Below are 27,775 nucleotides of genomic sequence, written 5' to 3'. Positions count from 1 at the left end.
CATTTGGGGATAGAAGACCTCGCTCGCTCGCTCTCTCTCTCTCTCTCTGCCTCTCCGTAACTCTGCCTTTCAAATAAATAAATAAATCTCTAAAAAAAAAAAAAAAGTGAAAAGTGAACAATCTGATTAGAAAGTGGACAGAAGACCCAAGCAGACCTTCCCCCGGGAGCACAGGGGAGACTCTCACTGCACCGGCTGAGCGCAGCCACTGGCAGACTCCGCACGCCTGTCAGCACGGCCCAGACAAAGCTGTTGGTGACAGCACATGCTGGCAAGGGTGTGGCGACGCCCGGTTGATAGGAATGCAGAGCGGTGCAGCCACTCGGGGAAGCTCGGAGGTCTCTTGAAGAGGGTGCGAGCACCATGGGAGCCAGGGGTGACACTGGGAGACACTGAGCCCGGAGAAACGAGGTCTTGTATTGACACACAGAAGGTGCACACCGATGTCCACAGAGCTGTACCTACAGTAGCTGGAGCTGGCAACAAGCCACGTGCCTATGCTTAAACCAACAGTAGTGGCGCCAGTACCATGGCCCACGGGGTTAAACCGCCACCTGCAACGTGGTTCAAGTCCCGGCTGCTCTGTGTCTAATCCAGCTCCCTGCTAATGCGCCTGGGAAAGCAGCCGGGATGGCCCAAGTGCTCGGGCCCCTGTCGTCCACATGGGAGATCTGGTTGGAGTTCCAGGCTCCTGCCTTCAGCCTTTGCAGCCATCTGGGGAGTGAACCAACAGATGGAATCTCTCTCTCTATCTATCTCTCTGGAACTCTGCCTTTCAAATAAATGAATAAATCTTAAAAAAAAAAAAAAAACAAAACTGGCGTATATCTTGGAATACTACTCAGCGTGAACATGACTTAACAGTGCTTTGCCTTACAATTTATTGATTTAACCATGGTGCAAAAGCCACGTGCATTCGTTAAAAACGGCCCCTCCCCTTTGTCCTAGGGATTTGCATCTTTTCCCCAGCCTAGCACTCTGCGTCTGATTCTCTGCAAGTGTAGCTCCCAGGCACCCCGCTGGTTCATTCCCCAAACGGCTACAATGGCTGGAGCTGTGCTGATCCGAAGCCAGGAGCCAGGAGCTTCTTCCCAGTCTCCCACATAGGCGCAGGGGCCCGAGGACTTGGGCCATCTTCTACTGCTTTCCCAGGCCACAGCAGAGAAGGTGTGGCTGCAGAGGAGGGGTCTGTGTGGTGACCAGCCAGTCCTGGACCTTGTCTGTGACAGTGCTCATACCAGTCCACCCCCAGGGTAAGGCAGCTTGCACTTGCGCACGCGCGCACACACACACACACTCACACACGAGAATCGCAGGAAAAGCTGGGGAGTCTGAACGATCCGTGTGGATTGCGCATGGGTCAGTTCCCTGGCTGTAATGTCACGTACTAGGGGTCTGCCAGTTACCACTGGGCGCTGGATGGAGAGGACGGGCAACCTCCGGCTCTTTATTCCTAATCTCTTGTCCGTGGGTAATCACGTGCGGGTAATTGTATCAGAGGCCCCGATGGCCGGGGCTCCCACTGTGATCCCTAGAAGCTGAGGTTCACAGAGGGCCTTGGCAGGGCTAGAAGAGGGGGCAGGGCGGGGCTTACTCCGGGGACCAGCTTCCTGCTTGGCAGGACGGGGTGAGGGGGTGCTGCATACATGGCGGAGGCAGGTGTGTGGGCCTGGATGGGACAGGAGCTGGGGCAGTGTGCAGAGGCCCAGGCTGTGGTGCCTCCGGCTGTACGGCCGGAATCACAGGACTGCACGCGTGAGGGCGCACGGATGGGGATCCCAGCGGTGCTGAGCCTGGGAGAGCTCAGGGGCTCAGGGCCGTGGTCCCCCGGAGCACGTATGAATGAGTGATGTAAGTCAAAGCGCTGCTAAGTCAGTCGCTGAGACTGTTGGCTGCACCCGGTTTAATGGGCTTTGCCTTCAGATGTGGTCCCCACACCCTGCCACATCCGGGGTCCCAGGCCCCAGGGACGCAGTGGCACGGAGAGCTGCTTCAGGGCTCAGGAGAACCCCTCCCAGCAGGAGAGGCCACCGGGCACTGGCTGAGTCCACACTGGGCTCCGTGAAAGACCCTCACTAGGAGAGAGCCTGCGCCCTACCCCTGCCTGCCGCTTCCCAGCCCAGGCCCCCCCACCCCACTTCCACCATCCCCAGCGGGCCCTGGGGACCAGCAGGGGCTGCCAAGGCTGTGGACGGTGCTGTGTGACCCAGGGAGGAGGCCAGCGTCCCTTTCTGGGCTACAGTGTTCCTCCCGGAGCGCCTGGTCTCTGGTCCCTTGTTCTTGGAGGAATTCAGCAACCAGAATCCAGCCGGCCGGCCGCGCAGGCGAGAGGGCGCGCACCTGGCTCGCGTCGGTCCGCGCCGTCCGGGGTGAATCAGCTTCCGGCCCCGCCCCCGGCGGCACGTGACCGCAGGTGGTGTTGGTGGTGGTGTTGGTGGCGGCGGGGTGGGCGGGGCGGCACTTAGTCACCCAGCCGCCCCCGCCCGGCCCCGGCGCCCGCCGCCGCTGCCGCCCGCCCGCGCGCCTCCGATCGCCCGCTCCGCGCTGCGCCCGCGCCCGCCCGGTAAGCACACACCGCTCCCCTACCCGCAGCCCCCGGGACCCCGCTCCCTGCCAGTGGCCCTTCCGGGTCCCGAAGCGGCGGTCCTGGAGCCGCCGGCCTCCTCCGCGCAGGCCTCTCGGGTTGCCCGTGCCCGGGGATCTTAAGACCCTCTCCCTTCCCGGAAGCCCTGGGAATGCGGGGCGCCGCTCAACAGCGGCCCGGACGCCCAAGTTCGGTCTCCTGCCTCTCCCTCTCGGAAACTTGGAGGGGAAAGGGGTCCTGCCTGCCTCAGTTTCCCGAAGAAGTTGCCTAGGGCTTCAGGCAGTGGCTCAGAGAGCTGCCTTAGGGCTCGAAAGTGGGGCAAGTGGGCCCACTGCGCCCCCTCCTCCCAGATCCAGGCACGCCGGACCCTGGGGATGCGGCCCCCGCCCCCGTCCCCGGGTCCCCAGCCCCTGACTGGTCCCTTCCCACCTCCAGCCCCTCCGCTCCCCCTCCCCACTTCCCTTCCCGGCCACACCCCCTGCCGTTGCCCCTCCCCCGCCGCTGCTCTCTGACCTGCGTCCCGCATTCATTACTTCATTCTCTGCAGGTTCCTTATGGGCACAGGAGCAGGGAGGCTCCACAGCGCGCCGGGGCCCGGTCGGGGCTGGAATTAGGAGCCGGCTGTCAGCCCCCCGCCCCCCGCCCAGCGGTGGCAGGCGCGCCCGGCGCAGGTGGGCACCATGGCCTTCTCCCAGGTGCAGTGTCTGGACGACAACCACGTGAACTGGCGCTCCAGCGAGTCCAAGCCCGAGTTCTTCTACAGCGAGGAGCAGCGGCTGGCGCTGGAGGCCCTGGTGGCCCAGGGCCCCGAGGCCTATTACGAGGTGCTGAAGCGGGAGAACATCCGGGACTTCCTCTCCGAGCTGGAGCTCAAACGGATCCTGGAGACCATCGAGGTGTACGACCCGGGCTCTGAGGACCCTCGGAGCACAGGGCGCTCCCAGGGGGCGGAGGACAGCGGCGGAGGAGGAGGTGGTGGTGGCGGCGATGGTGGCGTTGGGGTCCCCAATGGCGAAGAAGCCAGTGGGGCAGGAGGGGACCCCACGGAGCCCGAACCACTGCCCTCGCTGGAGTATTGGCCCCAGAAGTCCGACCGCTCCATCCCACAACTGGACCTGGGCTGGCCCGACACCATCGCCTACCGCGGGGTGACCAGGGCCAATGTCTACATGCAGCCGCCCCTGGACGGCCAGGCCCACATCAAGGAGGTGGTGCGTAAGATGATCAGCCAGGCCCAGAAGGTGAGGGGGCACTGGGCAGGGGGCCTGGCCCTCACACGCTCACTATGGGGGGAAGAGGCGGGGTCTGTCTATGGATTGCCCCGCCACCTCCCTGGAGGAGGTGTCCTTTCAGCCTTAATGGAGTGCCTTCATTCTTGGCCTTTGGCAGGTGTCAGTGGGCTGCCACCTCTCCCCCGGCCTTTGTATGTTGTCCGAGGGTGTATCCGGTTTCCCCAGACCTGGTGAGCAGGTTCCCCAGAAGAAGGTGCTGCAGCCGGCGGGGTGGGGTGGGGTGGGAAGGAAACCCATAGCTTTCTCTCTCCTGCTCTGTCTTAGTGTCGCTGATTCACCCTGGGGAGGAGGCAGCTCCTCGCACACGGCACGAGCTCCAGGCTGGGGAGAGATTTTGTTGGACCGTGGGATATGTGTTTGGAGATTGAGGCTGGCCTGCAGGTGTGGGTTCCAATCTGCCTGTTTCCTGGTCATGCTGAGCTCCCCAGAGGGCATCGCTCACCCTCTCTGAGCCTCCCCGTGAGCTCTGCAGTGGCCAGAGCTTTCCAAGCCTGATGAGCAAGGTTGAAGTGGCGTGTGTCCAGCTGAGGCTCGGCTGGATGCTGGGCCCTGCCGGGCGGTGCAGTCCCCCGGTTGTGGTGGCCGCTCCGGGCTGACACACTGACATACATTCTGAGAAGCAGTGCTTATCATCACTGGCCGAGACAGGCCCTGGCTGGACAGCGGTGACCCTTGCTGAGCGGAAGTGCCTTTTCCCGATGTGGGTGATAAAGCTTGCTGTGTGGAGAAGGATCCTGAGGGCCGTCCGGCCCCGGGTTGTAAGATGAGCTATTCTGGCCCAGTTAACCATCCCCATCCTGATCCCAGAACTGGGCAGCTGATTGCCCGAGACCAGGACGCCAACTTTCGGGCCCATTCTGGCTGACCGGGGGGATTGTGAGGAACTCTTGGGAGCAGAAATAACAGAAACGGGTCTGGAGCTGACGAGCTGGCTCCAGCTCAGGTTCCCACAGAGGTGGCTCCCGACCCACCCACTCTCGGCTCCCTGGCCCGCAGCTCTGCGGCTTCGGGTTTCTGCTCCGTGCAACGGAGGCGGTGAGGAAGAGAGAGCTGTGTCTTTGGCTATTGTCAAGACGGACTATCCGGTGACGGCGTGAGAGAGGAGTTGGAGGAACAGGGGGAGGAAGGAGCCCTCATAGCTTTAAGGCTGAATAGCCTGGCCCACACCTGCCATGGGGGTGTTGGTGACATCAGTGACATCAGCGCCAGATGGGGCTGGAGGTGGCAGAACAGAGTTCCCGGAGAGTGGCTGTTGTGATCCCCTTAGCCAGCAAGTGCATGGGGGAAACTGAGGCCGGAGGGGCAGGGCCAGTGCTCCCCGTTCTCTAGGCCTCTCCTCCCCTTAGCCTGGCTTGCAGGATTCGAGGGTCTTATCTCTCGCAGACATCGAGGTAGACAGTGATGGGGCCAGGTAGGGGTGCCTGGGCCAGTCCGGGCACTCAGGGCTGTGCCCACAGAGCCCCACTTCCTCCCCCACGTGTCTGTAGCACAGGTGAGATGCAGCCACACTGTGGAGGCCCGTGGGCTCCCCGCCTCGTGCTGGAAGAAACGTTTGCTCTCGACAAAAACCCCAAAAGGCTGTCGGTGTCCCCTGTCTATGGTGACAAGCCCTTCTCGGGGGGGTGGGGGCTGCTTCATGTGTGTCAACCCCAGGGGACGTCCCTGCAGTCCCCAGGAGATGGGCAGCACCCTCTGCTTTCAGACCCCTCGAGGTGGGGCAGCCACTGCTGAGACAGCATCGTCCCACTTAGCAGGGAGTCCTCCAGTGTCCCCCGGGAGGGCCTCAGAGATGGCCCTGTTGGACAGGGACCCTGGGGCACGGGGAAGGGCAGACCTGTTCACAACCCCACAGCGCCGTGGGGAGCCATGCCCCCACTTGCTTCCCTGTCGCATCTGTGCCAGGGTGGCACTGTGCATGCGTGGGCGGGCGGTAATGACAGTGGCTACCGTGCCCAAAGAGTGAGGTGCTTTATAATCTCAGGCAGTGTTATCTGCCCCATTTCCCAGATGCAGAAACTGAGCCCCAACCGGCTAAGGCCCTAGTCCAAGGTCACTGAGCTAGTTCTTGGGTGGAAGAGCGGGCACCAGGCCTGTGTTGCCCTCCGGCCCTGGCAGGATGGGGTGACTGGGAGGGGTGGCTGATCCGGGCAACCTGCAATCCTCTGTCTCCCCTGCCCCGGCTGCTTCCCAGGCTCATGGGCAGGGCCAGGACGCCGCTGGACGCTGACGGGGCGCTTTGCCCGCCCGCCAGGAGCTCACTCTGAGAATCACCTTGTGTCCCCTCCTCACACAGGTGCCTGGTGTAGGGCGAGCCCCACGCCCACCAGGCCTGAGATGGGGGATTCACTAGGGGGCCACTTGGCTGAGATGCCGGGCCCCCTTCTCATGTTGGGGGCTCCTGGGCTTGGGGCTGCTGGCGCTGAGTCAGGGCGGCAGCCCAGCCCGTCCCGCCACCTCCTCACTCACCGTGCCGTGTCGTCGTCAGCACAGCAGGCAGAGCCTGGGGCAGGGAAGTGATACAGCGAGAGCACTCAACCCACGCTACCTGGGCCGCCGGGAGCGGCTGTTCCCGGCACGGCTCCCGCCACGCCCCCTTCCCAAGGCTGGAAGCCAACTGGTGGGCAAAAAATCCCAAGAGCCAGGGTGCTGGGTTCCACTGTCCCCCACTCTGCCTGCAGCTGGCTCTGAGCCCCGGCCATCCCATCTGTGAAATGGGTACAGGCGTTGAAGATTCTTAAGCGTCCCTTCAGCTCTGATGCCCCCTGTCCTGTGACTCCAGACCCCTCCACGTGGGCCCTGAGTCTTACCGCCCTGGCTGTGTGTCCCCCCAGGGCAGTGGCTGGTGCTCTCTGAGCCACCCTTCAGCCTCAGGGGGCTGCGTCTTCGAGATGGGAGGTCCCCTGCTTGCCCTTTTCCCAGCAGCCCCCTGGAGCCACTGGCAGGGGAGAAACCTGCCGTGGGCTTCAAAATGCATACCAGAGGCTGGGCCTGTAGAATCACGCCTGGCAGGGCCGAGCCGGCCTTCCCTTGCTGCAGCCTTGGCGCAAGGTGAGGCTGAGCCGGGTCGGGTCTGCCGCAACCAGAGAGGGGTCCACATAGGCACCAAGCCGCCCTCCGGGCAGGTGCCGAGCCCCAGCACACGCATGCGCACACGACACGGAGCCGGGCCCCTTCCGCGATCCCTCCCTAGCCACCTCCAGCCCAGAGACAAGGACACCTTCCCCCCCCCCCCCATTTCACAGTTGAGCAGACCGAGAGGGGCCGAGGTGCAAGCGGCGGCGGCTGGACAGGAGCCTGGGGCTTGGGAACGAGACTCAGAGCGGCTCAGTTTCTTGCTCAGGGGCACCCAGCAGGAAAGGACTTGAGCCAGGTTCCAGGGTGCCCGATCAGCCCTCGCCTTGTCTGTCAGGCCCCCGCCTTCGCACGCTCGGGTCCTGGAGAATAAAAGCAGCTTAATGAGGCGTTTATTCAGGGTGCCAGCCCTGTGCCAGGTGCTGAGCGGGCACTGACCTGCACCGGGTAATCCTCATCTCAGCCCCATTGTCCAGAGGTGGAAACCGAGACTTGGTGGGGCTCAGAGAGGGAGAAGAGTTTGCTAGAGGCTGAAACCAAGGATTAGGCCCTGCACCGCAGTCTGCAGCCCTGAGCACCCCACACACACACACATCTGTGAGGAGGAGCAGGTGCTACTCAGTGGAGGGAGGCAGTCTGGCACCCAGCGCCCAGCTTTGGTTCAGGACAGCCGATCCGTTCCCAGGAGGCTCCAGGTGCACCTGCAGGAGGCACAGTGTGACCACCCCGGGGCCGGCGACAATGGCCAGCCATGGCCTCTGCTGGTCCCTGGGGCCCGGGAGTTGTCAATACCTTTTCGAGGGCACCAGGCAGAAGGGTCTCATTGCAACCCTTTGCCAGGTAGTACCAGGACGGGCCCCCGCTCCCAGCCCCACGGGAGCCTCCGGGGTGACCCGGCTGGAACCCCGGGCTCACACGGCAGGCTTGGGGAGCTGCTTTTATGCCTTTCTGCCTGCTCTGGCAGTTCCCAGGCCAGGAGCTGCCAGGGTGGGGAACCATCTGATAACATAATCCCAGGTGTTGGCCGCTCCCGTCTCCTGCACGGGCTCCCTACCCCACGGCGCTTGCGTCTTAATTAGGAGTTTAGGGGTTGTCAGGGCGGCCCTGCGAGGCGGGAGTGCCAGAGCCTCTGAGCTCTCAGGCCGACAGCCCCACCCCCGCGGGCTGCCCCCGCCGACCCCCGGAGATGAGCACCTGCTATGATGCTCCCATCACAGATGAGGGGTCTGAGCCCTCCCACGGGGCCAGCAGAATGGCTGGTCCTCGCAGAGGCCCTGGCTCACCTGCTTTGATCAGCCATTCCCATGCTGCACAGCTGTGGGCCTCAGTTTCCCCATCTGTAGAATGGGCATTGCCCAAAAGTCCTGAGTGCACTGAGCATGCTCAGTCAGTGTACAGCTAGTGGGGGATGTGGGGTCATGCCAGGACCCTGGCACAGGCTAGCCCCAGCCTGGCAAGCCCTGGCCTGCTGTGTAGGCTGCACCAGCTCCTAGGTGGGGTTTCAGTGACCCTTGGGCTTAAGCACCTTCCCGGGTTAGACACCACGTGGGGCCGTGACTGTTCCGCCTTCCAGTCTCCCCACCCCCTCCACGGCCATGTGACACTCACCCCTGCTCTCTAAAGTCCACCTGCTCTCTAAAGTCCTGCTGAAATGTAAGCGGGAAGCAGAGGGGTCTGGGGGTGGCCTGGGTTGAGAAGTGGTGAGCTCCCCATCCTGGGAGGCATTTAAGCAGGGGCTCCGTGGAACACAGCAGACAGGACGGGGTGCCCAGGGGACCTCGGCTCCATGCCGGCTCGTAACTTTCCAGGCAGTCAGGGCACTCCCCGGCCCCCGTGTGTGTTGCTGACAAAGCTAAAGTTTCAAAGACTCTTTCTTCCTGGCCATGAGCTCTTGCAGCGTGGAAATTCTGGCGCTTACTGCCTGCCAGCTCCTACGCTCCCAGCAGGAGTCTCAGGCCCTTGTGGCTGCTGGGACAGGGAGCGGTCCTGAGCTCTGGCCTCATCCACAGGACGCAGCCCTGGTCACCTGACACCTTGCCGAGGTCCCTCAGGGGGAGCCAGAAGACCCGGGGCACTGGGCCAGGGTGGGCTTCTGGTCAGAGGCGACCAGCAGGCACTTCTTAAGCCTGACCCACTGCAGCCTTCTTTCACTGGGCTTCGTGAGACCCTAAACTTCATAGTCAGAGGGAGGAGAAGGTGTGCTTGAAGCTGGTGACAGTCAGAGAGGGGAGGGACCTCAGAGCTCAGAGGCCCTGCAGCCCTACTCCCACCTTAGTGAGAAGAGAAACTGAAGCTTAACATGGGGAAGTGACTCACTGCAGGCTAACAGGGGAGGCGTGGCAGAGGCCAGGGCCACGGTCAGGGCTGGGGGTGGGGGAGAGGGGGACACCTGGGCATTGACCTTTCAGGTCAGCACTGAGGCGGCAGGTGTTTGGAGATGCGAGGTGGGCTTCCAGAGGCCCTGGGTGGAGGTAGGGGCAGGAATGGACCCACAACACCCTGTCCGTGGAGGAAGGGCCGAGAAACAGCATGAGAACTGTGCAGCCTGGAGGTGTCCACTGGCTGTTCCCAAAGCCAGTCCTCTCTCAGTGCCACGCATGGGTTCGGAGAGTGCCAGGAGCCAGTGGGGAGCACCACCCGGGGGACCCCAGGAGGCCTCCCGGACATCCCGAGAGCCTGGCCAGGCGACAGCACCTCAGGAGGGGAGGAGAGGAAGTGGAAACTGACTGTCCCAGCCCTGCTGCTGGGGGGAGGGTGCTGGGGCAGGAGCTGAGCTCTTCCTGTGTCCATGCCACGCCCCCTCCCCAACCCTCCAGGGAGAAGCTGCCATCTCCCAGCCTCAGTGTGTGCGTCTGTGCAAGGGGTTGGTGAGAACCGCAGGACAGCTCTGCCAAGTGAGTTCTCTTAACTTGTGTGTGTCCACAAGGTTACTTCACTGGGTGTAAAATTCCCGTGGGCCTTGCTCTCCCTTTAGTATTTCACAGGTGCTGCTCCTTGTCCTGAGCTTGTGTTGATTCCCATGGAAAAGCTGCTTATTTTGGTTCCTCGGCAGACAGTGGCTGTTTTTCCCTGTGTCTGCTGTTTAAGATTCCCTCTGTATTACTGATCTGAAGTGATTTGATGAGGAGGTGCCCCGGGTCATCTTCTTCCTGTCTGTTCTGCTTGGAGATTATTGAACTTCTTGGCCCTGGGGACCTGGTTGGTACTGTTTGATCTCTTCCCCCACCCCCAACCCCGGAATCTTCTGAGACTCCAATTAGAGGTTTATTGGACTGCTTGAGCTGCGATTTGCTGATGTTTGATCTGGTTCTTCAGCATCTTTGGTATTTTGCTTAGCTCCTGTTACTGTATCTTCAAGTACCCTGGTCTTCTCTTCTACAGTGTCTAATCTGCTGTTCTACTTGGTATATTTTTTTTTATCTTAAATGGTGCATTTCTGACCTCTTGAAAAAGTTCAAGTTGGTTTAAAAAAGCATCTTCCATATCACTACTTGACCTTTTGAACACATAGAATATGGTTACAACTGATGTTCTGTCTTTGCCAGTTCGTTCTAACATCTGTATTAGTTTTTGGTCAATTTTGACCGACTTTTTTCCGATTTGTGTGTCTGGTAATTTTCAGCTGGGTACCTGACATCGTGGATTCTGTTTGTGGGCTGCTTTGTTTTTTGTTTTTCCCTTTAAATATTTCAGAGCTATGTTCTGGGATGCACTCAGGTTACTCGGAAGCCATTGAACACCTGCACTTAAAGTTTATTAGGCGAGACCAGAGATGACTTCAGGGTGAGAGATGTGGCTGTGGGCCATAGGCCAGACAGAACCTGCTTGTGTAAGCGATGGGAACACGGACCTGCATTCATTTCTGTACTAGCTGTGGCTGCGTCCTGCACAACAGCAGATCTGAGTCCTTGTCACAGAGATCACACGGCCAGCCAAGCCCACCATGTCCATTTTCTAGCTTTTTGTGGACTAAGGGCTCTTGGCCTATGACTTAGGCAGTGTCCTGAGAGCTGCCCTGCAGGCCCAGTGTGGCAGGGGAGCCTCCATCCCAGCTGAGGGGACACAAGTACCCCTGGCCCCACGTGAGCACCAGCAGCTGCTCTAGTGGTCGTCCCCCAGCCCCAGAAGTTGCCTCTCAGGCATACATTACACGGTAACCAGCTAAGCCTCGAGGGGAGCCTCTACGAGCCCCTGGGTCAGCTCGGTGCAGCCCTGTCCCCTTTGGTGCTCTGTCCCCCGCATCTCTGAGGCCACACTCTGCGGGAACCCTGTCCCCTCTGCACGGGGAGACCACTGGGCTGCCCTGGCTGTCCCCTGCCATCAGGGTGTCTCCCTTCTCCCAGGGCTGCCTGCTGTCCCTGGCAGGACACTAAATTCAGTCTCTGTTCCTCCCTCACGGCAGGAAGTGGAAGCTGAACCCAGGCTCTTGTTGCAGGGTCCAAAGCTTAGAGAGTGCCCAGGTCCTTGTGTTGCTCTGTGGCCAATCCCTCACAGTTGTCCACAGCCTCCCAGCTGGCCCTGGGGAGGCGAGAGGTGGGGGGTGGGCAGTGACCATTCCCGACCTGTCCACCCCAGGCATGTTGTGGATCTGGGGGGGGCACAGGACTCAGGATGGTGGCGTGAGGAGGAGGAGGAGGGCAAGGACAGCTGCACCTGCGGCCCTGTGCTGGTGCGTCTACAGGAATTCCCTGTAGGAATTCACTTGATCCTCCCATGACCTTGGACCTTGTGGGTGGGGATTGTTATGAAGAAACCAAGGCGACAAGATCACACACTTCCCAGGAAGAGCTGGGGTGGGAGCTAAACGGTCCAAAGCCCGCACTGCCACAGGCTGGGTGTCCACCGGCAGAGCCAGAGACCCAAGACTCTTCCCATACCCCTTGCCCAGGTGGGGTCACTGAGGCTCTGTGAGGGCCAGGACCCAGGCTGCAGCCATTTCGGGGCACAAGCTCAGGCAGGCAGGGGTATGTCTCTCCCCACCCCCTGCAACACTGAACAGAGGCCAGAGCACCCCCCAGGCTCCCCAGGACAGGGGTGGGGGCCCCTGCAGACGGTGCAGGTTGGGAATGCTCCCTGCTGACCCGGTCTCGGGTGCAGGTGGTCAGGAGGCGCAGCACCATGGCATCTCCAGATATGCAGGAGTGACACCTGCCAGACACCCAGACAGACCCGAGCAGCAACCGAGGGGCCAGGGCAGCATTTGCATAGGGTTTGAGGACAAGGAGGAGTCTTGTCCAGGTAGAGCCAAAACTCAGAAGCAGCTTGGTAAGAGTAGCCTGTCTGGGAGCTACAGGCTTGAGGCAGGACATTTTGGGATGAGGGGTCTGGGGAGTCAGCCCCCCCCCAGCAGGTCCTCTGCTGTGTGCAGACCCCCTGTCCTCACCAGTGCTTCTGCAGGTTCCCCCCTCTGACCCCCTCAGGCGGTGAGGATGCTTCTGTCTGCACAAAAGCCTCACGGGGCTGCTGGGAGCTACAGGCTGGTGTCAGCACCCAGCCAGGCAGGCAGGAGCCTCTGGGGCAGCAGGGAGGCAGCTGCTTCTTCTCCCAGCCCCTGGGCTCAGTGAGATGCTCCAGCCGGCCCCTAGGCACAGGGCGGGGCACAGGGAGTCTGGATGTCAGAGAGCAAAGGCCAGGAGACATCTTGTCTACCTCCCAGAGAGCACCAGCCCTGGACCCGCACTGCTCTTGCCCAGAGACTCAGGCTGGGGCCAAGGGAGTCTGAGCAGGACACCTTGCAGAGCGCCCCCACCTAGGATCCAATGCCCCCGCCCACTCCACGGACACCTGCACCAAGGTTTGCAAGGCTTCAGGCCATGCTGGTTACGGGACGGCCGCAGGTGAAGGCTGCTCCTCTGGGGCTCAGAAACTGCCCTCTCACCAACTTGGGCCTCTTCAGTAACCTCCTGGTGATGGGGCCTCATGGCAGGGCAATGGAGACCCGTGTGCATTTGCCCTGCTGGCTCAGGGGAGACCTGGGGCTGATCCTTCCCCTCTCTGGGCCACAGCATCCGTGTCTCTCACATAGAGGGGATGGGGGGGTGGAGGGGCGCGGATGTCCACCTGTCCCATGGATATCTTGGGGATCCTGAAGCTGTCAGGGGTTGGGAGAGGGCTGGTGGGCCCTGCAGATGGAGTTAGCTGGCAGCAGGCAGGATACAGTGGCAGGGCCATGGGTTGGCAGGGGGAACGAGGGTATTGGCAAGGGGGCACTGGAGGAGGAGGCCATTTGGGGGCTTACACGTATGCACACCACCTGGAAAGACCTGCAGGAGGACCAGACTGGGGCTGGGGGGCTTGGGGACCCCTAAGGAGGCATGAGAGCTCTATGCCGTTACCACAGCCCTGCGGGTGCCCCGCCTCTGTGCAGCCCAGCCCCCTTCTGCCCCTTGCCCACACTGGCCCTGTCCCCAGGAAAGAGCCATCCTTGCCCTGGCCCCCTTGGGTCCAACCAGCAGAGGCCTCTCCCGTCAGCAAGATGGTCAGGAACCACTTCCTTCTGCTGATGGGGCTGGCTCCTGGCCATGGGGCCCGCGGGGCCCTGGGCGTGGGACACGCACACGCCTAGTTGCCATTGTGCCCGCTGCTTATGTGGACATGGCTGGTGCCTGCCGCCACCAACAGAGCAAGATCAGCGTGGGAACCCTGCTGAGCCACCTGCCTCTTGCTTGGTGCATCCCCCAACCCCGCCTTTGACCGGTCCAGAACCCCAGGGGGGCACTGCGCTGGGCTGCAGGGCGCGGCGGGCGTGTGCTGTCTGCAGGGCCAGCTCCGTGGATGTCTGAACTGGGTTGAACCACCAGAGCGAGCCGGGCCCACATCTGCATTTGGCTGTGACCTGTGTCATGTGTCCTGTCTCTTGCAGGTGCTCCTGGACAGCCAGCCAGCTGTTCTTGGTCTCAGTCGATAAAAACTTCCTGAAGACTCACCCTAGGCCACACCCTGAGCTGGGCTCTGCCCTAGATGAGCTCACAGTGTCGTGAGTGGGCGAGGAGGGCCTCAGTGTACTCTTCTGTAAAATGGGACAGAGAACCTGTGCTGCTCCGTGTGTCTGTGAGAACCAAAGCAGACAGGGGTTGTTGGGGACTGGTGTGACCCATCAGGTTGTGCAGGGGCTGGGGCTGGCTCCCAGGCTGTGGAGCAGAGAGTGGGGTGGGGGGGAGACAGTCCCTGACCATGGCCTTGGTCACTGTCTCCCCTCCCAGCTTTCCCAGTTGCAGGGAGGGAAGCCAGAACAGGGCTCAAGGCCTCTGGGAAACCTTGGTGGGTCTGACTGGGGGCTGCTGATCGCTGCTGAGGAACCAAGCTCAACACCTGGGGGCCCCATGGGGGAGAGGGGGGCAGGCCCAAAGGGAGCCAAACCCACAGCCGGCAACACGGGGCCAAGGCAATGCCGGGAACGGAGCACACGGTCCTGCTGGGGCATGTCCCCCTCTGCCAGCCCTGACCCCGCTGCCCGGGTCAGGCCTCGCTCCAGGGCGGCCCTTGAGGCTGTTTGCCTGCCCAGGAGTGGCTTTGGGGCCATGGGGTCTGCTGCCCACCCCCACCCTGAGTCTCATCACGCACAGCAGGTAGTGAAATCCAAGGTCATTGGGAGCCCACCCCCTCCCCTAGCAGTATTGAACATCTAGAATGGGGAGCTCACTGCACCTGCTTAAGCTCCTACCCGACCAGGGGCAGCCCCTCCGAGGGGGTCACCTTCCCTCAGCCGGTCCCTGCCAGTGCCAGCCCCCACATCCACTATTCCCATAGCCCCCCCCCAACACCCCTCAGAGACACAGACACAGCAGGCGGCTGTCACCTCCCAGAGCATAGAGAAAACCCAAGGCCCCAGCACCCAGCTGCCCCCACACCCCCACACCAGCTGCACCTGCATCTACTGGGACCACTGAGACTGAACCCTGGCCTGGCCCCGCCCCCTGCAGCCTCAGTTTGTCCAGCTGCACACGGGGCTCTCAGCCCCATGGTGCTTGAGGGAGGGCACAGCTGGGGACCTGTGCTGAGTGAGCAAGGCTGCCCGAGGCGGGAAGGCAGCCGTGGGCATCTTGGTGTGTGTTGCTGTATCACAAACGGGCAGAGCCACAAGGTCGCGCAGTAAGGTTCACGGCAGGGCAGGCGTGGAGTTGGGGTTTCGGTGCCAGGTGAGCAACAGGCATCAGCAGGGGCCTGAGGCCCAGGAGGAGCCCAGCTGGGCCTGCAGAGGCCAGCCCGGTGAGCTCACCGTGGGGCGTGCACACGCGTCCCGGCAGCATCCGGGCTGTCTCCCGTCACCCTGCGAGGGGCGCCCCCCAGGCCACCCTCCTGGAGGTTTCAGCCCGACCGTGCCCCCCAGGTCACTGTGTGGCCTAGGGCTCGGCCCTGGCCCCTCTGAGCAAGGCTCCTCCAGATGCTTTTGAGACCTCCACGGGGTGGGAGGGGCAAGCGGCAGCCTCGAGCCCTGGTCTGGCCCCCTGTGCTGTCAGTGGACAGGGAGGGGGTGAGCAGAGGTGCCGGTTGGGCTTGGCCAGGCTCAAGCTGGACAGATGAACCTGACCTCTGGGACCCCACCCTGAGCCAGGTCCAGGAGACTGGGGACAGGTGTGGTCAGGTGACAGGAAGAACACTCATGCTACTCTGGGCTCTGTCTAGACCAGATGAGAGTGACGGTGGCATGGGGCACCTGCCAAAGTCCACACCGGCCCAAGACATAGGGGGGCCCCGGCAAAGGCTGGAGCCCTCCTCCCTGGTTCCCTCAGCAGCCTGGGTGTGGGGAGAAGGGTCAGGTGACATCTGGCCCTGGCTCAGGAATGCAACCCAGGAGTGAAGCGACCCCGGCACTCTGGGCTGAGCCTGGAGCTGGTGCTGCACGGCTCGGCTGCAGCAGGTGCCAGGGAGGCTGCCCCGGGCTACCCGGGCACACTCGACACAGTGCTGGAGCCATCCACCAACTCTTCCCGGGCCTTTAGCCCCAGGCTCCCTCCTAAAGCTCCCTCAGCCTCCCCTGTCTGTTCCTCACCCCCCCCCCCCCCCCGATGAGCCGGGCTTTGTTTTCTGCGGTCTTGTGTTACGGAAACAGCAGGCGGACAGGGGTGCCACTCCTGTATTCCCTGCGGCCCGGTGAGTCCAGCCTGCGTCGCCGCCTGGGAACCTCTGAGCCCTGACCCTATCGCTGCCGGGGAGCGGGCGGCCGCGGGCACCCGGAGGGTGTGGGGGTGGGGAAGGCCGTGCACCCTGCTGGAGCTGTGCCGTCTGACATCTCTCTTCCTGCACCCAGGTCATAGCCGTGGTCATGGACACGTTCACCGACGTGGACATCTTCAAGGACCTGCTGGACGCCGGCTTCAAGAGAAAAGTGGCCGTGTACATCATCCTGGACGAGAGCAACATCAGGCACTTCCTGCACATGTGTGAGCGGGCTCGCATGCACCTGGGGCACCTCAAGGTGGGCCGGAGGGCAGAGGTCTTTTAGTCAGTCCACAAACACGCTGAGTGCCTGTCCGCTCCAGGCGGAGCCCCGTGCCGGGCACGGGCACGGGCACACCAAGTTCGCTCATCCTAGCACCTTAGCTTCTGCTGGAATGCCCCCAAGGGACAGGATACTCACTGCCTTCCCCGGGCAGAGATAAGATAAACACTGATTAGGCGTCTGCCGGCCAGGTGCTGGGGCTCAAGCCAGATACTGCATCACCTGTTGTTCCAAGCAGCCCCTGCCGCGGAGGCCACCTGTCCGATTGCGTAGCTCCTGGGACAGGTGGAACGCTCACCACCTCCCCTGGCAGCTCCTCACGCCCGGAAGGTTCTGTTTTGGGTTAATCCAGAAATCCCTGTCCTTGTCAGTGGCGCTAGGATCCAGCTCAGGCAGAGGAAGCCCCGTGGGGCTGTGGTTAGAGAAGGCTGGAATGGATTTGAGGCTCACGTGTGGAGCGGAGGTAGAGAGGGACCGGGCTGTGCACCCTTGAGCCGGTCACCGCCCCTCTCTGGGCTCCCGGATCTCATTTAGTCCAGCAGAGGGGCGGGTGAGCCCGTGTGGTCGGGCCCTTCCGCTCAGACCCCTTGGCATTTGGCGGCTTCCTGGGGGTTAGATGGGGCCCTCCTTCTTCCACCCAGCCATTGTTTGACACCTACTGTTTGCCCAAATAATGCCAGCTGCCACTTCCACAGTGTGGGCAGTGGGATGGGGCAGGTGTTCCCATTATGCAGGTTGGGGGGACATGGAGGCACGTGCCCAGGTGTCTCGGCTAGGGAGTTCAAGATAAGGGGAGTGGGCCCAGCTTCCTTGGGCGTCAGGCCTGTGAGCTTCACAGAAATCCCAGGAGAAGGGGGGGGGGGGGGGTTTGCACCAGGCAGGTTCACCAGGGCTGAGGCTCCCATGCCAGTCAAGCGCCCATCCCCCACCCCTGCCCCCGCCCCAGCTGAGTCCTCTCCAGTGGGTGTGAGTGCTCCGAAGTGAGTCTCTCGCCCTTGGGAGGTTTTCATGTGGTCTCCCTCAGGGTGGACCCTAAGCTGCACGCCGTCTGCCCGCCTGCCCGCCGTGTAATTAGTGCCAGGGGTTGACCCTGGTGACAGCTCATGCCAGAGAGAGCGCAGTGTGGGAAAGGCCCTGGCCCCGTGGGCAGCAGCTTGGAGAACCTCAGGGCTCTTTGTCCAGCCCTCCCCTGGGCCTGGGAAGAGACCCCCATACCCCTGGCAGGGGCTTCGAATCACCCTGTGCATCTACCACACACCCAGCGGGAGCCTGGTGCATCATGCCGTGTCGCTCAGCCCCACGCCATCCCTGGCGTCCTGGCGGGAGAGGCAGAGACGCGGTGGTTTAGGTGCGCACTGCAAGCTGGGGAGAGCTGCTGGCAATAACCATAAAGCCCAGGCCCCGGGCTGGGACTGGCGTGGGTATGACTCCTTCCCCCGTCCAGCCTCGGTCCTCCGCTTGGCCCACAGCCACCTGTCTGCACTGTGGGTTCCTGGCCCAGCCTGTCCTGCTGCAGAAGGTGGCAGGGTCAGCGGGGTGACAGACCCTTCCTAGGAGAGTGCGACCCCAGCTTCCTCCTGCTCACCCCTGGACCTGAGCTTACTCCATCTGCAGCCCTGGGCAGATGGGCCCAGCCCCGACCAGGTGGCACCCTGCCAAGGGCCTGCTTGCCTGGCCCACCTCCCTGTCCTCGGGCCGGTCGGGAGCACTTCCATTGCCTGTAATCCCTGTGCCCGCCCTGGGCAGCCCCTGGCTGGCTCTGCACAGACCCTGGGAGCAGGGTGCCCGCTGTGCCTGGTGGGGCCATGCTTGCAACCCTGCAGGTGTCAGGGGCCCGTCGGAGGCGACACCAGGGGCGGTGCTCAGCTCAGCCACCTTGAGCAGAGCCACTGCATCTCTCTGGGCCTCTGTTGTCTCTGCAAGACGGGACTGGCCGCAGTTACTTGGCAGGAAGGGTGGTCATTATAGGGAGGGCACTGGGCCTCTGGCTGGGGGTGGGCCATGAAACCCCAGCTCTGCTCCCGCCCCCCCCCCCCAGCAAGTGCCCAGGGGCTTCTGGATCAGGGTCTGGTGGGGCCTACCTCACTTGCCCCCTTCGAGCCTGCACAAACCCACCTGGGAAATGCTGAGCATGGCTTGGGGCCAACTCCACCTCTGGTCTCTCCAGGGTGAGGACACATTGGAGGCTGATCCTGGGTGCTGAGGGGTGCCCCCCAAATCCCTTGGGGGCCATGGCTCAGACAGAACAGGAGCTGGTCCAAAACTACCTTGCTCTGTGCAGCCAAACTGGAAAAACCAGCAGTCACTTGGGCGATAGCCGGACAATGTCTGACGAACAAAGAGACATCAGGCCCGTCGCCGTGGGAGGGCACGCGGTGCAGATGCTGGGTCAGCCGCAGCTCGGTCCCACGTGGACGGGCCAGGCCCAGCTCTTCCGGCCTGGGGCTCCTTCCTCCCTTGTCTGCAGCCTTCTCTGACCTTGCTGGGTCTGATAGATCTAGGGTGTAGGGCAGGGGTTCTCCGCCAGGGGGCGCTCGCGTTGGCAACGCCCAGAGACACTTTTTGTTTGTTTGGCAGAATGGTGGAGAGAGAGATCGCCCACATGCCTGCAATAGTCAGGGCTGGGCCAGGCCGAAGCCAGGAGCCAGGAACTCAATCTGGGTCCCCCCACGTGGGTGACAGGGCCCCAGCAACCTGGCCATCGCCTGCTGTCCTCCAGGATCTGTACCAGCAGAGCTGGGACTTGAACCCGGGCACTGCATGATGGGATATGCATGTCCGCTGGGACACGAGAGACATTGTCTGCTGGGAGAGAGACATTTGTAATTGTCACGAAGGGGAAATGGGGGGTGGGGTCCTGGTGGCCCAGGGGGATGCCAACCATCAGCAGAGCATCTCCCAGCGCACGTCAGTGCTAGCCTGGCCCTCCTCCCCAGCCCCCTCATCACCTGCCTTGGGCCACAGGTGGGTCACAGAGGGCTTCCCACAACAGCCCAGGGTGAGGGCTGACCCCAGGTGTTAGAGTACAATGGGACTTTGGGGAGCCCGAGGCTGGCTCGGGGGCCCAGGCCCCCACCGCCCACGTCAGGCTCTGCTGCACCCCAGCACCTGGCCTCACCTCGCTGGTCCCGGCTCAGGCCTGGCCGAGATGCAGCTTCAGGTCTCCCCGCCCCACCTCTGGCCTTCATCCTGTAGTCCGCTCTGTGAGGTGGGCAGCAGGAGACCCGTCCTCAGTGCCTGGGTCTGGGTTGCACCCTGCCCACTGGGAGACTCCAGGCAAGTCACTTCCCCTCCCTGAGCGCCCCCAGCCATCCACCAAGTACATCCCCCTATGGAGTCCATGCCTCCCCACACACCGCCCTGCGTACAGTCACAGCCCTGCAGTGACCTCCTGGAGGTCTTGGGCACCCCCCACCACCACCTTGCAGGCCCCCTGCACTTGAACTTCACTCGGTCCTCATAGCAGCCCTTACAGCACAAGGGTGGGTTAGGCCCACTTCACAAATGAGAATACTGAGGCATGCAGTGGCATGGTCGACATCCGCTTGGCCCCGAGATTGGCGCCATGGTGGGCCAGGGCTCGAGAAGGCTCTGCCCCCACTCTGCTTCCAGGTGGTCTGAGCTCAGGTGGGCTTGGCACAGGGTCAGGCCAGGAGAGCTCAGGTGTCCCAGAGTTCCCTTGGGGGTGGTCTGGGGGCAGGTACAGCAGTTTCTCAGCCCTGGTGCCTCGTCCCCCTTGCTTGTAGCACTTGGGGCAGAAGCTGTTCCCTTAGATGAAGCCATGCCTGGCCCTTCCCACCCCCCGACTTGCCCTTGACCTGCTGAGGTCCAGCAGGGTCCAAGGACTTGCCTGGGCCACCCCGCTTGGGCCAGCGCAGGTGAACCTCAACCCCGTCTGCCCAGGCCCTGCTGGCTGGGGGTGTCCCAGGAGCCCAGAGACAATGCGTCTTTGTGGGATTCTCCACTCCTGCTCACGTGAGCAGCCTCTTGCTAGCTCATCCAGGCCAGGCCCCATGGGTGGAGTCCCTGAACGGGCAGAGGACAGCCCACAAAGCCGGCCACGGAGGGGCCCTGCCACAGCCCTGGCCGCGGCTGCCTTGCGCTAGAGTTCGCTGGGACAAGACCCCAGCGTGCAGGCAGGGAAGCTGAGGCCCGGAGGAGGCCAGGGGCTTGCATGCATCCAGCCACCCAGCAAGTCAGCGCACGGCCAAGGCCTGCCTCTCACGCGCAGGCTGAGTCACCAAGGGCCGGACGTGTCAGGGTTCGGGTGGGCGGGGACTAACTGCGGTGGGAGGGGCGTGGTGGCCGGAGGCTGGTCTCCCAGGCAGAGGACCGGTGTGTGGTCCCAACGTGCACAGCGCAGGCCCAGGAAACCACGGAGGCCGCGGGGCTGGCCTGTGGTCGGCACAGGTGCCAGGGAGGCCTGCGAGATCTGTGTTCCAACTTCTTGTCCCCAAGCGTGCTCCGTGCCCGGTACAAAGTCACGAGCACTAATTGTCCTGGGCGGCGGCCAGCTTCCTGCTGAGCTGGCTGTGTGCAGACAAGCCCGGGGGTGGGAGGAGGCCTGGCCCTGGGAGCAGAGGCTTATCTGCCTCCTGGGCTGGGCTCGGAGACAAGTGTCCACCCCACAGCTGGGTGGGCAACTGCTGGGGACCCACCCTGGAGCCCACAGACCCCGCCAATCTCCGTGGACACTGATGCCAGGAGCGTCCTTAGGGGCACAGGCAGGGCTGGCCGGCCCTGTTGCTCTCAGGCACCCGGCCCTAATTCCTGCTCCATCTCCCCACTGGAGATCCAGCCTCCTCCCTCTCTGCTATGAGCCCCCCCACACACCCGGGGAGACACAGCCCAGGCCCCTCGGCAGGTGCCAGGCCACCCATGAGTATCTGGCTCAGCCCGTTCTACAGCCTGAGCCTCACGCCAGAGCCTGGTGTCGCCCACCCAGAGTCCTTCTCCCTCTCCACAGCTGCCCATGCCACCCCCACACCGGGACTGACTCCCGTGTGGTCCCCAGCCAGCCCGGACTGGCTATGTTTACTCGTCCGCCTCTCGCTCACCTACATGGTGAGATCTTGTCAAAGACATCTCCCTGTCTGTCTGTCTGTCTGTCTGTCGCTGGGGGTCTGTGAACAAGGGGACGCGTGGGCAGTTAATAAGCTGGGGTCAGTGAGTGGGTGAGGGGACAGACGAGTTGGGGACAGCCCAGTCTGATGAAAGATGTGTCAGCGCCCAGAGCCCGACGCCGAGGCGCAGAGCCCTTCGGGAACGGGGTGAGACGCCCGTCACAGGAAGAGTACACGCATTCCAGCCAGGGTGCCCTGGAGGGGGTTGCTGCCCTGGCCAGGTCTCAGACTCCCCAAGGGCTTGTGTGAAAACTAAAATTCCCAGCCTGACCACAGGCCTCCTGAATCACACTCCCCAGGGCACCCAGGAACCTGCGTCTGGCGCCCTGCCCTGCTGGGCTTCTGCAGGGTGCCCTCAGCCACCCCACAGATGTCTGGGTCTCAGCCAGGCGTACCCTGCCCTTCCTGGGGTCTGCACTGGCCTCTCGCGCCACTCCCACCCCACCTCTGCAATGAGGGGCGCGACCTGGCCCTGCACCTGCTGTGGTCCACGCTGCACTCCTCTGGCCTGAGAGCAGTCTCTCTCTCTCTTTTTTTCTCTGGGTCTCTGGTCCCATGCCGTGGCCTCCCAGGGCCTCTCTGGGCCTGCCCCATAGCCAGACAGTGCCAGCTTAGTGAGGAACTGGTCTGACTATCAGCAGCGTCCCAGCCATGGGGAGCAGGAGCCCTGCCCTGGGGAAACTGAGCCCACCCCAGGGGCAACGAGCCAGGGGTGCCGGTCCCTCATCTTGGGAGGCCACAGGTCGGTCGGAGTACGAGACCCCGATTCCTCAGGAGACACCCCCCACATCCTGCCGCACAGCCCCAGCCGTGCCTGGGGGCTCCCTAATGTAGGTGCTGCACGGACCCCCGAGCACCACCTCCACCTGCTGTGCTGTTCCCCTAACAGGCCTGGCTGCGCAGGTCTTGTTCTGCCTGATGCTGTGCCGCAGATGTCCTTTGAGACCAAGGCCCCTCATGGGCAGCCTCACGCCCCACCTGCTCCGGGCCCTGCGGTCCCTTTTCTCTTGGCCTCCCAGCCCCTCCCCGCCCCACCCATGCTCCTCACCACCCTGTGTGCTCAGCGCTGTGGTTCTAACTCTGGCTCTCTACCTCCCCCCAACACACACAAACAGAATCTCAGAGTGCGCAGCAGCGGGGGAACCGAATTCTTCACGCGGTCAGCCACCAAGTTCAAGGGCGCCCTGGCCCAGAAGTTCATGTTCGTGGATGGAGACCGGGCCGCGTGCGGCTCCTACAGGTGACTCCTCTGGCTTTCTGGGGGCCCTGGGGGAACTGGCGTCCCAGCTTCCCGGCTGGTTGCTGCCTTTAATCCCAACCTATGACACCCCGGTTATTCCGGTTCTTTGCTCCTAAAAAACGCTGCGGGGGGGTGGGGGGGGTGCTGAGTCACACCCATCCGTGTCGGCCTTTAAGCAGAAGGGGGCTTTTGTCCAGGGAGGCTGCTGTCCCAGCCCGAAGTGTCCCTGGCCTTGAGGAGGGGTGTGGGCTGAGCCAGGCTACACCTCCCCATGCTCATGGGTGGTCACTGTGGGAGCTGTCTGTGGGGAGCGGGATGAGGATGGGGGGTGATGGCAAGAGCCAGAGGCAGCCCAGCCATCAGAGCTGGGTGACCTCGTGTCTGGGCTACACTGGAATTCTCAGCCTTACTGAGTGCTATAATAGCCCAACATCCCAGGCTCGGGTTTGACCCCTACCCCTCAACCCTCGCCCTGTGCCCCCACTTGACCCTGGGGTCCTGTAGCCAAAGTGAAACACAGGGAGCTGCAGTGTGCAGCGGGCTCATTCCATGGGGGGCGGTCGGTGGGCCTGACCAGCGCTGCCCCACCCCCTGCCCCGCAGCTTCACGTGGTCGGCGGCGAGGACGGACCGGAACGTCATCACCGTGCTGTCGGGCCAGGTGGTAGAGGTGTTCGACCGGCAGTTCCAGGAGCTGTATCTCACGTCGCACAGCGTGAGCCTCAAGGACATCCCCATGGACAAGGAGCCCGAGCCGGAGCCCATTGTTCTGCCCTCCGTGGTCCCCCTGGTGCCCGCAGGCTCCATGGCCAAGAAGCTTGTGAACCCCAAGTACGCGCTGGTCAAGGCTAAGAGCGTGGACGAGCTGGCCAAGACCTCCTCGGAGACACAGGAGACCAAGCAGCCCCCAGGGCTCCCCGGCTTGGCACCGGCCGAGCGGCCAGGGGACCTCCCAGAGCCGCCCCTGCCCATCCACCCGGGACTGCTCAACCTCGAGAGGGCCAACATGTTCGACTACCTGCCCACGTGGGTGGAGCCGGACCCAGAGCCCGGGAGTGACATTCTGGGCTACATCAACATCATCGACCCCAACATTTGGAACCCACAGCCCAGTCAGATGAACCGCATCAAGATCCGAGACACGTCGCACGCCAGCGCCCAGCACCAGCTGTGGAAACAGAGCCAGGACGGCCGCCCCGCCCCGGAGCCCTGCCCGCCCCCACAGCCCAGCACTCCCCAGGACAGGGTCCCGGCTGCCAACGATCTCCTCCAGGGCCACCCTGAGCCTCAGCCCCCGGTACCCAAGCCCCGCACGGTTCCCGTAGCACAACTGCTTGCCCAAGACAGTGATGACAGTGGCGGCTTGGCCCCAGACACCCCAGCGGAAGAGCCCCCCCAGAACGGAACTAGCCACAGGAGGGCAGAGCTGCGCAGCCCCCTGCAGCGGCAGCCGTCTATGACACAGGACGATGCCAGCGACCCAGGGGCGGGGCTCCCCAATGGGCTGGATGGAGAGGAAGAGGAGGATGACGACGACTACGTGACCCTCAGTGACCAGGACAGCCTCTCGGGCAGCTCCAGCCATGGCCACGGTCCCCGGCGGCCCTCGGCGGCCTCCTCCATGTCCGATGAGTACTTTGAAGTGAGGGAGCGCTCGGTCCCCCTCCGGAGGCACCACTCAGAGCAGCTGGCCAATGGGCCCGCCCAGCCGCCCCGCCGGCAGCTGAGTGCCCCACATGTGACCCGAGGGACCTATGCCGGGCCGTGGGCCCAGGGTCGCGGCAGAGAAGAGACGGAGCTGCCGCGGAAGACGCAGGCGCCGCGCCCCCCAGACAAGGAGACACAGGTGAGTCCGGGGTCCCTCGCGTCGGGGCTCCCGTGCTCCCAGCGCACCTGTTCCACATGGGGGGTGGAGGGGGATGGATGGTGGGCAGGGCGGGGGCCATTTTCAGGCCTCCACCAGGCTGACAATGCACATATCCATACCCAGAGATTTCAGACACCTGCTGCGTGGTGGCTCAGCCCCTGCTTGGCGCACTGGGAAGCACAGGGCACAGAGACGCTCCCTTGTATCATCGCGGTCACACAGCAGTGAGCAGTCTTTCTCCCGACCCAATGCCAAGACAGCTCCATGTGCATCCCTTGGACCGTGGCCCCGGGGGCCATTTCTCCCTGCCGCCACCACCGCCCCAGGCTGGGCAGCTGCTCACGTCCATGCATTCCTTGTACTCCGCCAGTACCGGAACGCTGGGCGCCTGAGGCTGAGCCTCGGCAGCCGCAGCACGTCTCCTACCTGGGAAGAGCGCACGGCTGATCATGCCCGGCATAATCATAAGACCCATGGGCAGCATCTTGAGGTAGCTGGCGAGGATGGAGCCCGCCTTGGCGTGGTTCAGGTTCCGGGCGGACAGGGACCGCTGCACGATGACCTGGGGTGGTGACGGGGAGAGGAGTGAGCCCAGCCCTGGGGGACTTCTCTCTGCTGGCCTCAGGGGCTGAGTTCCATGGCCAGTGATAGGCAGGGCTGAAGCCAGGAGCCAGGAACTCAAACTGGGTCTCCCACGTGGGTGGTAGGGACCCAGGAACTTGAGCCTCCCAGGATACATCCTAGCAGGAGCCAGAGCTGGAACTTGAACCCGTGCCGTCTGCTATATGAGATGCACCTGTCTTAACCCGGGTCTTAACTGTTAAGCCAAATGCCTACCCCAACTCCCTTTGAAAAAAGCTTCCTGGTGGAGGTGTCCCTCGCAGAGTGCAGCTCCCAGGCCTGTCAGGTGGCTTTGAAGACCTCGCAGTCATGCAGCCTCTAACTCTGGCTTCTAAGCATTGCCCCTTGGCTGCCCTGCACCAAGCCACCCTCTACAACTTCTGTCCCGAGTGTGCCGGCTCCAGCGTGGCTCTTACTGAACCTTACTGTGTCACACACAGTAAGGAGGACAGATACCGCAGCATCACCAGCACAGGGCAAGCCGCTTCTGTCCTGCCTCAGCTGGCTTGTGCTGACAAGCCCATGCCTCAGTTTCCCCACCAGGGGATAGAGGAGATTCTGTCTGGGCCTTTCTCTCTGCTGTCCTGTGATTGCAGGAGCCCCCGGGGTTGGAAACGTTTACCCAGAACCCTGCGCGCCCTGGTACCTTGGACAGGCAGCAGCTGCCTGCTTTGTTTTGTTCCATATTCTCTGGGCTGCTGCTGTAACCCCCAGGTGAAAACACTTGAGGCGGGAGCTCCGAGACTCACCAGCAGCCCACACTGCCAACAGCAGCTAGGCTGAGACCCTCCCCTCGGGGGTCAACAGATCACAGCCTGGCCCTGCTGCCTGTGGGAAGCTGGCACTCCCTCCCCAAGCCCCTACCTGTGAGCCACTGTGCCCCACTGCCTCCGACCCGCAGGCTCGCTGCAGGGAGCGCGTGAGACGGCCGAGCCATCGGCAGCCTTTCTCTGCGGGGTTCGGATCAGCTGTAGGGCGAGGACAGGTGCTGCACACAGCAGGGAGTCACAGAACTGCAAGGGCCCCCGGGAGAAGCCATGCTTGCTTTTACCAACAGGGACTTGGAGGCCCCTGGAGGGCCATGGCAGGTGCCAGATAGGAGCCCTCACCTCGCATACTGGTTTCGTTTCTGATGACAAAAAAGTGTGGACGAGCCAGAAAACAACACAGAGCACGGTGCAGCCAACGGGCAGCACCCATGGTTCCCGGCACGTGGCACAGAGAAGCGTGAACCAACAGGTGCATGTGGGGGCCGCCCAGAGGCCAGGGGGCCCTGGCGGCCTCAGGCAGACCCAGCCCCAGACCCCACTTGCTGGCGGCCACAGGTCCCTCCCTCCTCGGCCCCGTCCAGCTCTGACCCTGAGGCCGGGATGTGCTGACTCATGTGGCTTCATGGGAAAAGCTTCTGAATCGTGTTCCACCCACACACACACACAGACACACACACCTGTGCCGGGCAGGCGGGGGGGGGGGGGGGCAGCTGAGGTTAAGGGGCTCAGCCCCTGCACCACCCCCCACCCACCTCGGTGACACCTGCCGTGGGCCCATGTGTGCCCTGGACAGGCTACCTCGGGTTCAGGATGCCAGAGAGGGAGGAGCCCTGCTTTAGGTCAGCATGTTACATGTGGGGAAACTGAGGCAGCCTCCCAGTGCCTCTGACATCTCCCTTCCTGGACTTCCCACTGCTGGAACCCAAGGAGGGTCTTTGGGCTGCTCCATCTCGCAATCTCAGTGTCACAGCTAGTGAATGGGGCTGGCTGGCTGGAGCCTCGCCCCATACTGTAGTCTCGGAGGCCGGAGACAGGGTCCACTGGACCTATGCCAAGAGCCACACTCCCTCCTGCAAGTTCCCTGGAGCCTCCTTGGGCAGGAGGACCCGGGGATACCATCTGCTTCTGCCCAGAGAAGGCAGAGGCCGCCCGGATGGTGTGTTGCCAATCCTTGCCCTCAACAACTCTGTCCATTTCCCAGCCGTGTGCAGCTAGAGGTGGGGGCTAGGGAGCAGGTAGCTACAGCAGTTTGCCCTACGACCCCAAGGAGCAGACGCATCTGCAGGACAGAAGGGGAAGCCGAGGCCCTAAGTGGGCAGACAGGTCTGGCACCAGCACACACTTCTCACTCTCTCTCTCTCTCCCTCTCTCCCCACCCCCCCAGCAGGGTCAGCAGTTCCACCACTATGGGGGCTCTGCCTCAGGGACCAGGGATAAAGATGGTTTCGTCCGGCCGTTGAGGACCCCAGGACCCCCCCGTTTCCGCCCTGCTGATGGCGCCCAGAGCTCTCCCAGGAAAGCTGGCCTGGCCCCAGCAGGCCCCCACCACTGGCAGCCCAAGCCTGGTCCCGTACCCCGCGTGCTGCCCGACCCCGGCAGCCCAAGGCCGGCCCGGAACAACGAGGAGCACACGAGTCCCCTCGGCATCCCGTACTCCAAACTGTCCCAGGCGAAGCACCTCAAGGGCAGGACGGGCGCAAGCCCGTGGGCTTCATCCGACTCAAAGCGGAGGGCCCAGGCCCCCCGGGACCGCAAGGACCCCTAG

General features: G+C 63.0%; 2 protein-coding genes across 4 annotated transcripts in view; one reads left to right on the top strand and one right to left on the bottom strand.

The window, feature by feature from the left end:
* Positions 1-27,775, bottom strand: part of LOC133776648 (sodium/mannose cotransporter SLC5A10) — a 49,508-nt gene that overhangs the window by 8,193 nt on the left and 13,540 nt on the right. For all 3 annotated transcript variants that reach the window (XM_062215763.1, XM_062215765.1, XM_062215764.1), the window contains one exon: positions 25,046-25,181. In XM_062215763.1, the coding sequence (XP_062071747.1) occupies positions 25,046-25,181 (136 nt within the window). The remainder of the gene's footprint in view (positions 1-25,045; positions 25,182-27,775) is intronic.
* On the top strand, positions 3,150-27,775 carry LOC133776647 (protein FAM83G-like). The gene is made up of 5 exons (XM_062215761.1): positions 3,150-3,825; positions 16,199-16,366; positions 22,629-22,753; positions 23,356-24,598; positions 27,398-27,775. Exons 1-5 carry the CDS (start codon positions 3,265-3,267, stop codon positions 27,773-27,775), a joined length of 2,475 nt encoding a protein of 824 aa, XP_062071745.1. The 5' UTR covers positions 3,150-3,264.

The sequence above is a fragment of the Lepus europaeus genome, chromosome 18, assembly GCF_033115175.1.
Source record: "Lepus europaeus isolate LE1 chromosome 18, mLepTim1.pri, whole genome shotgun sequence".
In the NCBI taxonomy this organism is placed as follows: Eukaryota; Metazoa; Chordata; class Mammalia; order Lagomorpha; family Leporidae; genus Lepus; species Lepus europaeus.
This window is presented reverse-complemented; position numbering and strand designations above follow the sequence as displayed.

What these genes read in the sequence shown, in the direction of transcription:
- LOC133776647 (XM_062215761.1), top strand. Translation starts at nt 3,265, where the DNA reads ATGGCCTTCTCCCAGGTGCAGTGTCTGGACGACAACCACGTGAACTGG. An exon ending in TGCACCTGGGGCACCTCAAG is followed by an intron (nt 16,367 to 22,628) that starts GTGGGCCGGAGG and finishes ACACACAAACAG; the next exon opens with AATCTCAGAGTGCGCAGCAG. An exon ending in GCCGCGTGCGGCTCCTACAG is followed by an intron (nt 22,754 to 23,355) that starts GTGACTCCTCTG and finishes CCTGCCCCGCAG; the next exon opens with CTTCACGTGGTCGGCGGCGA.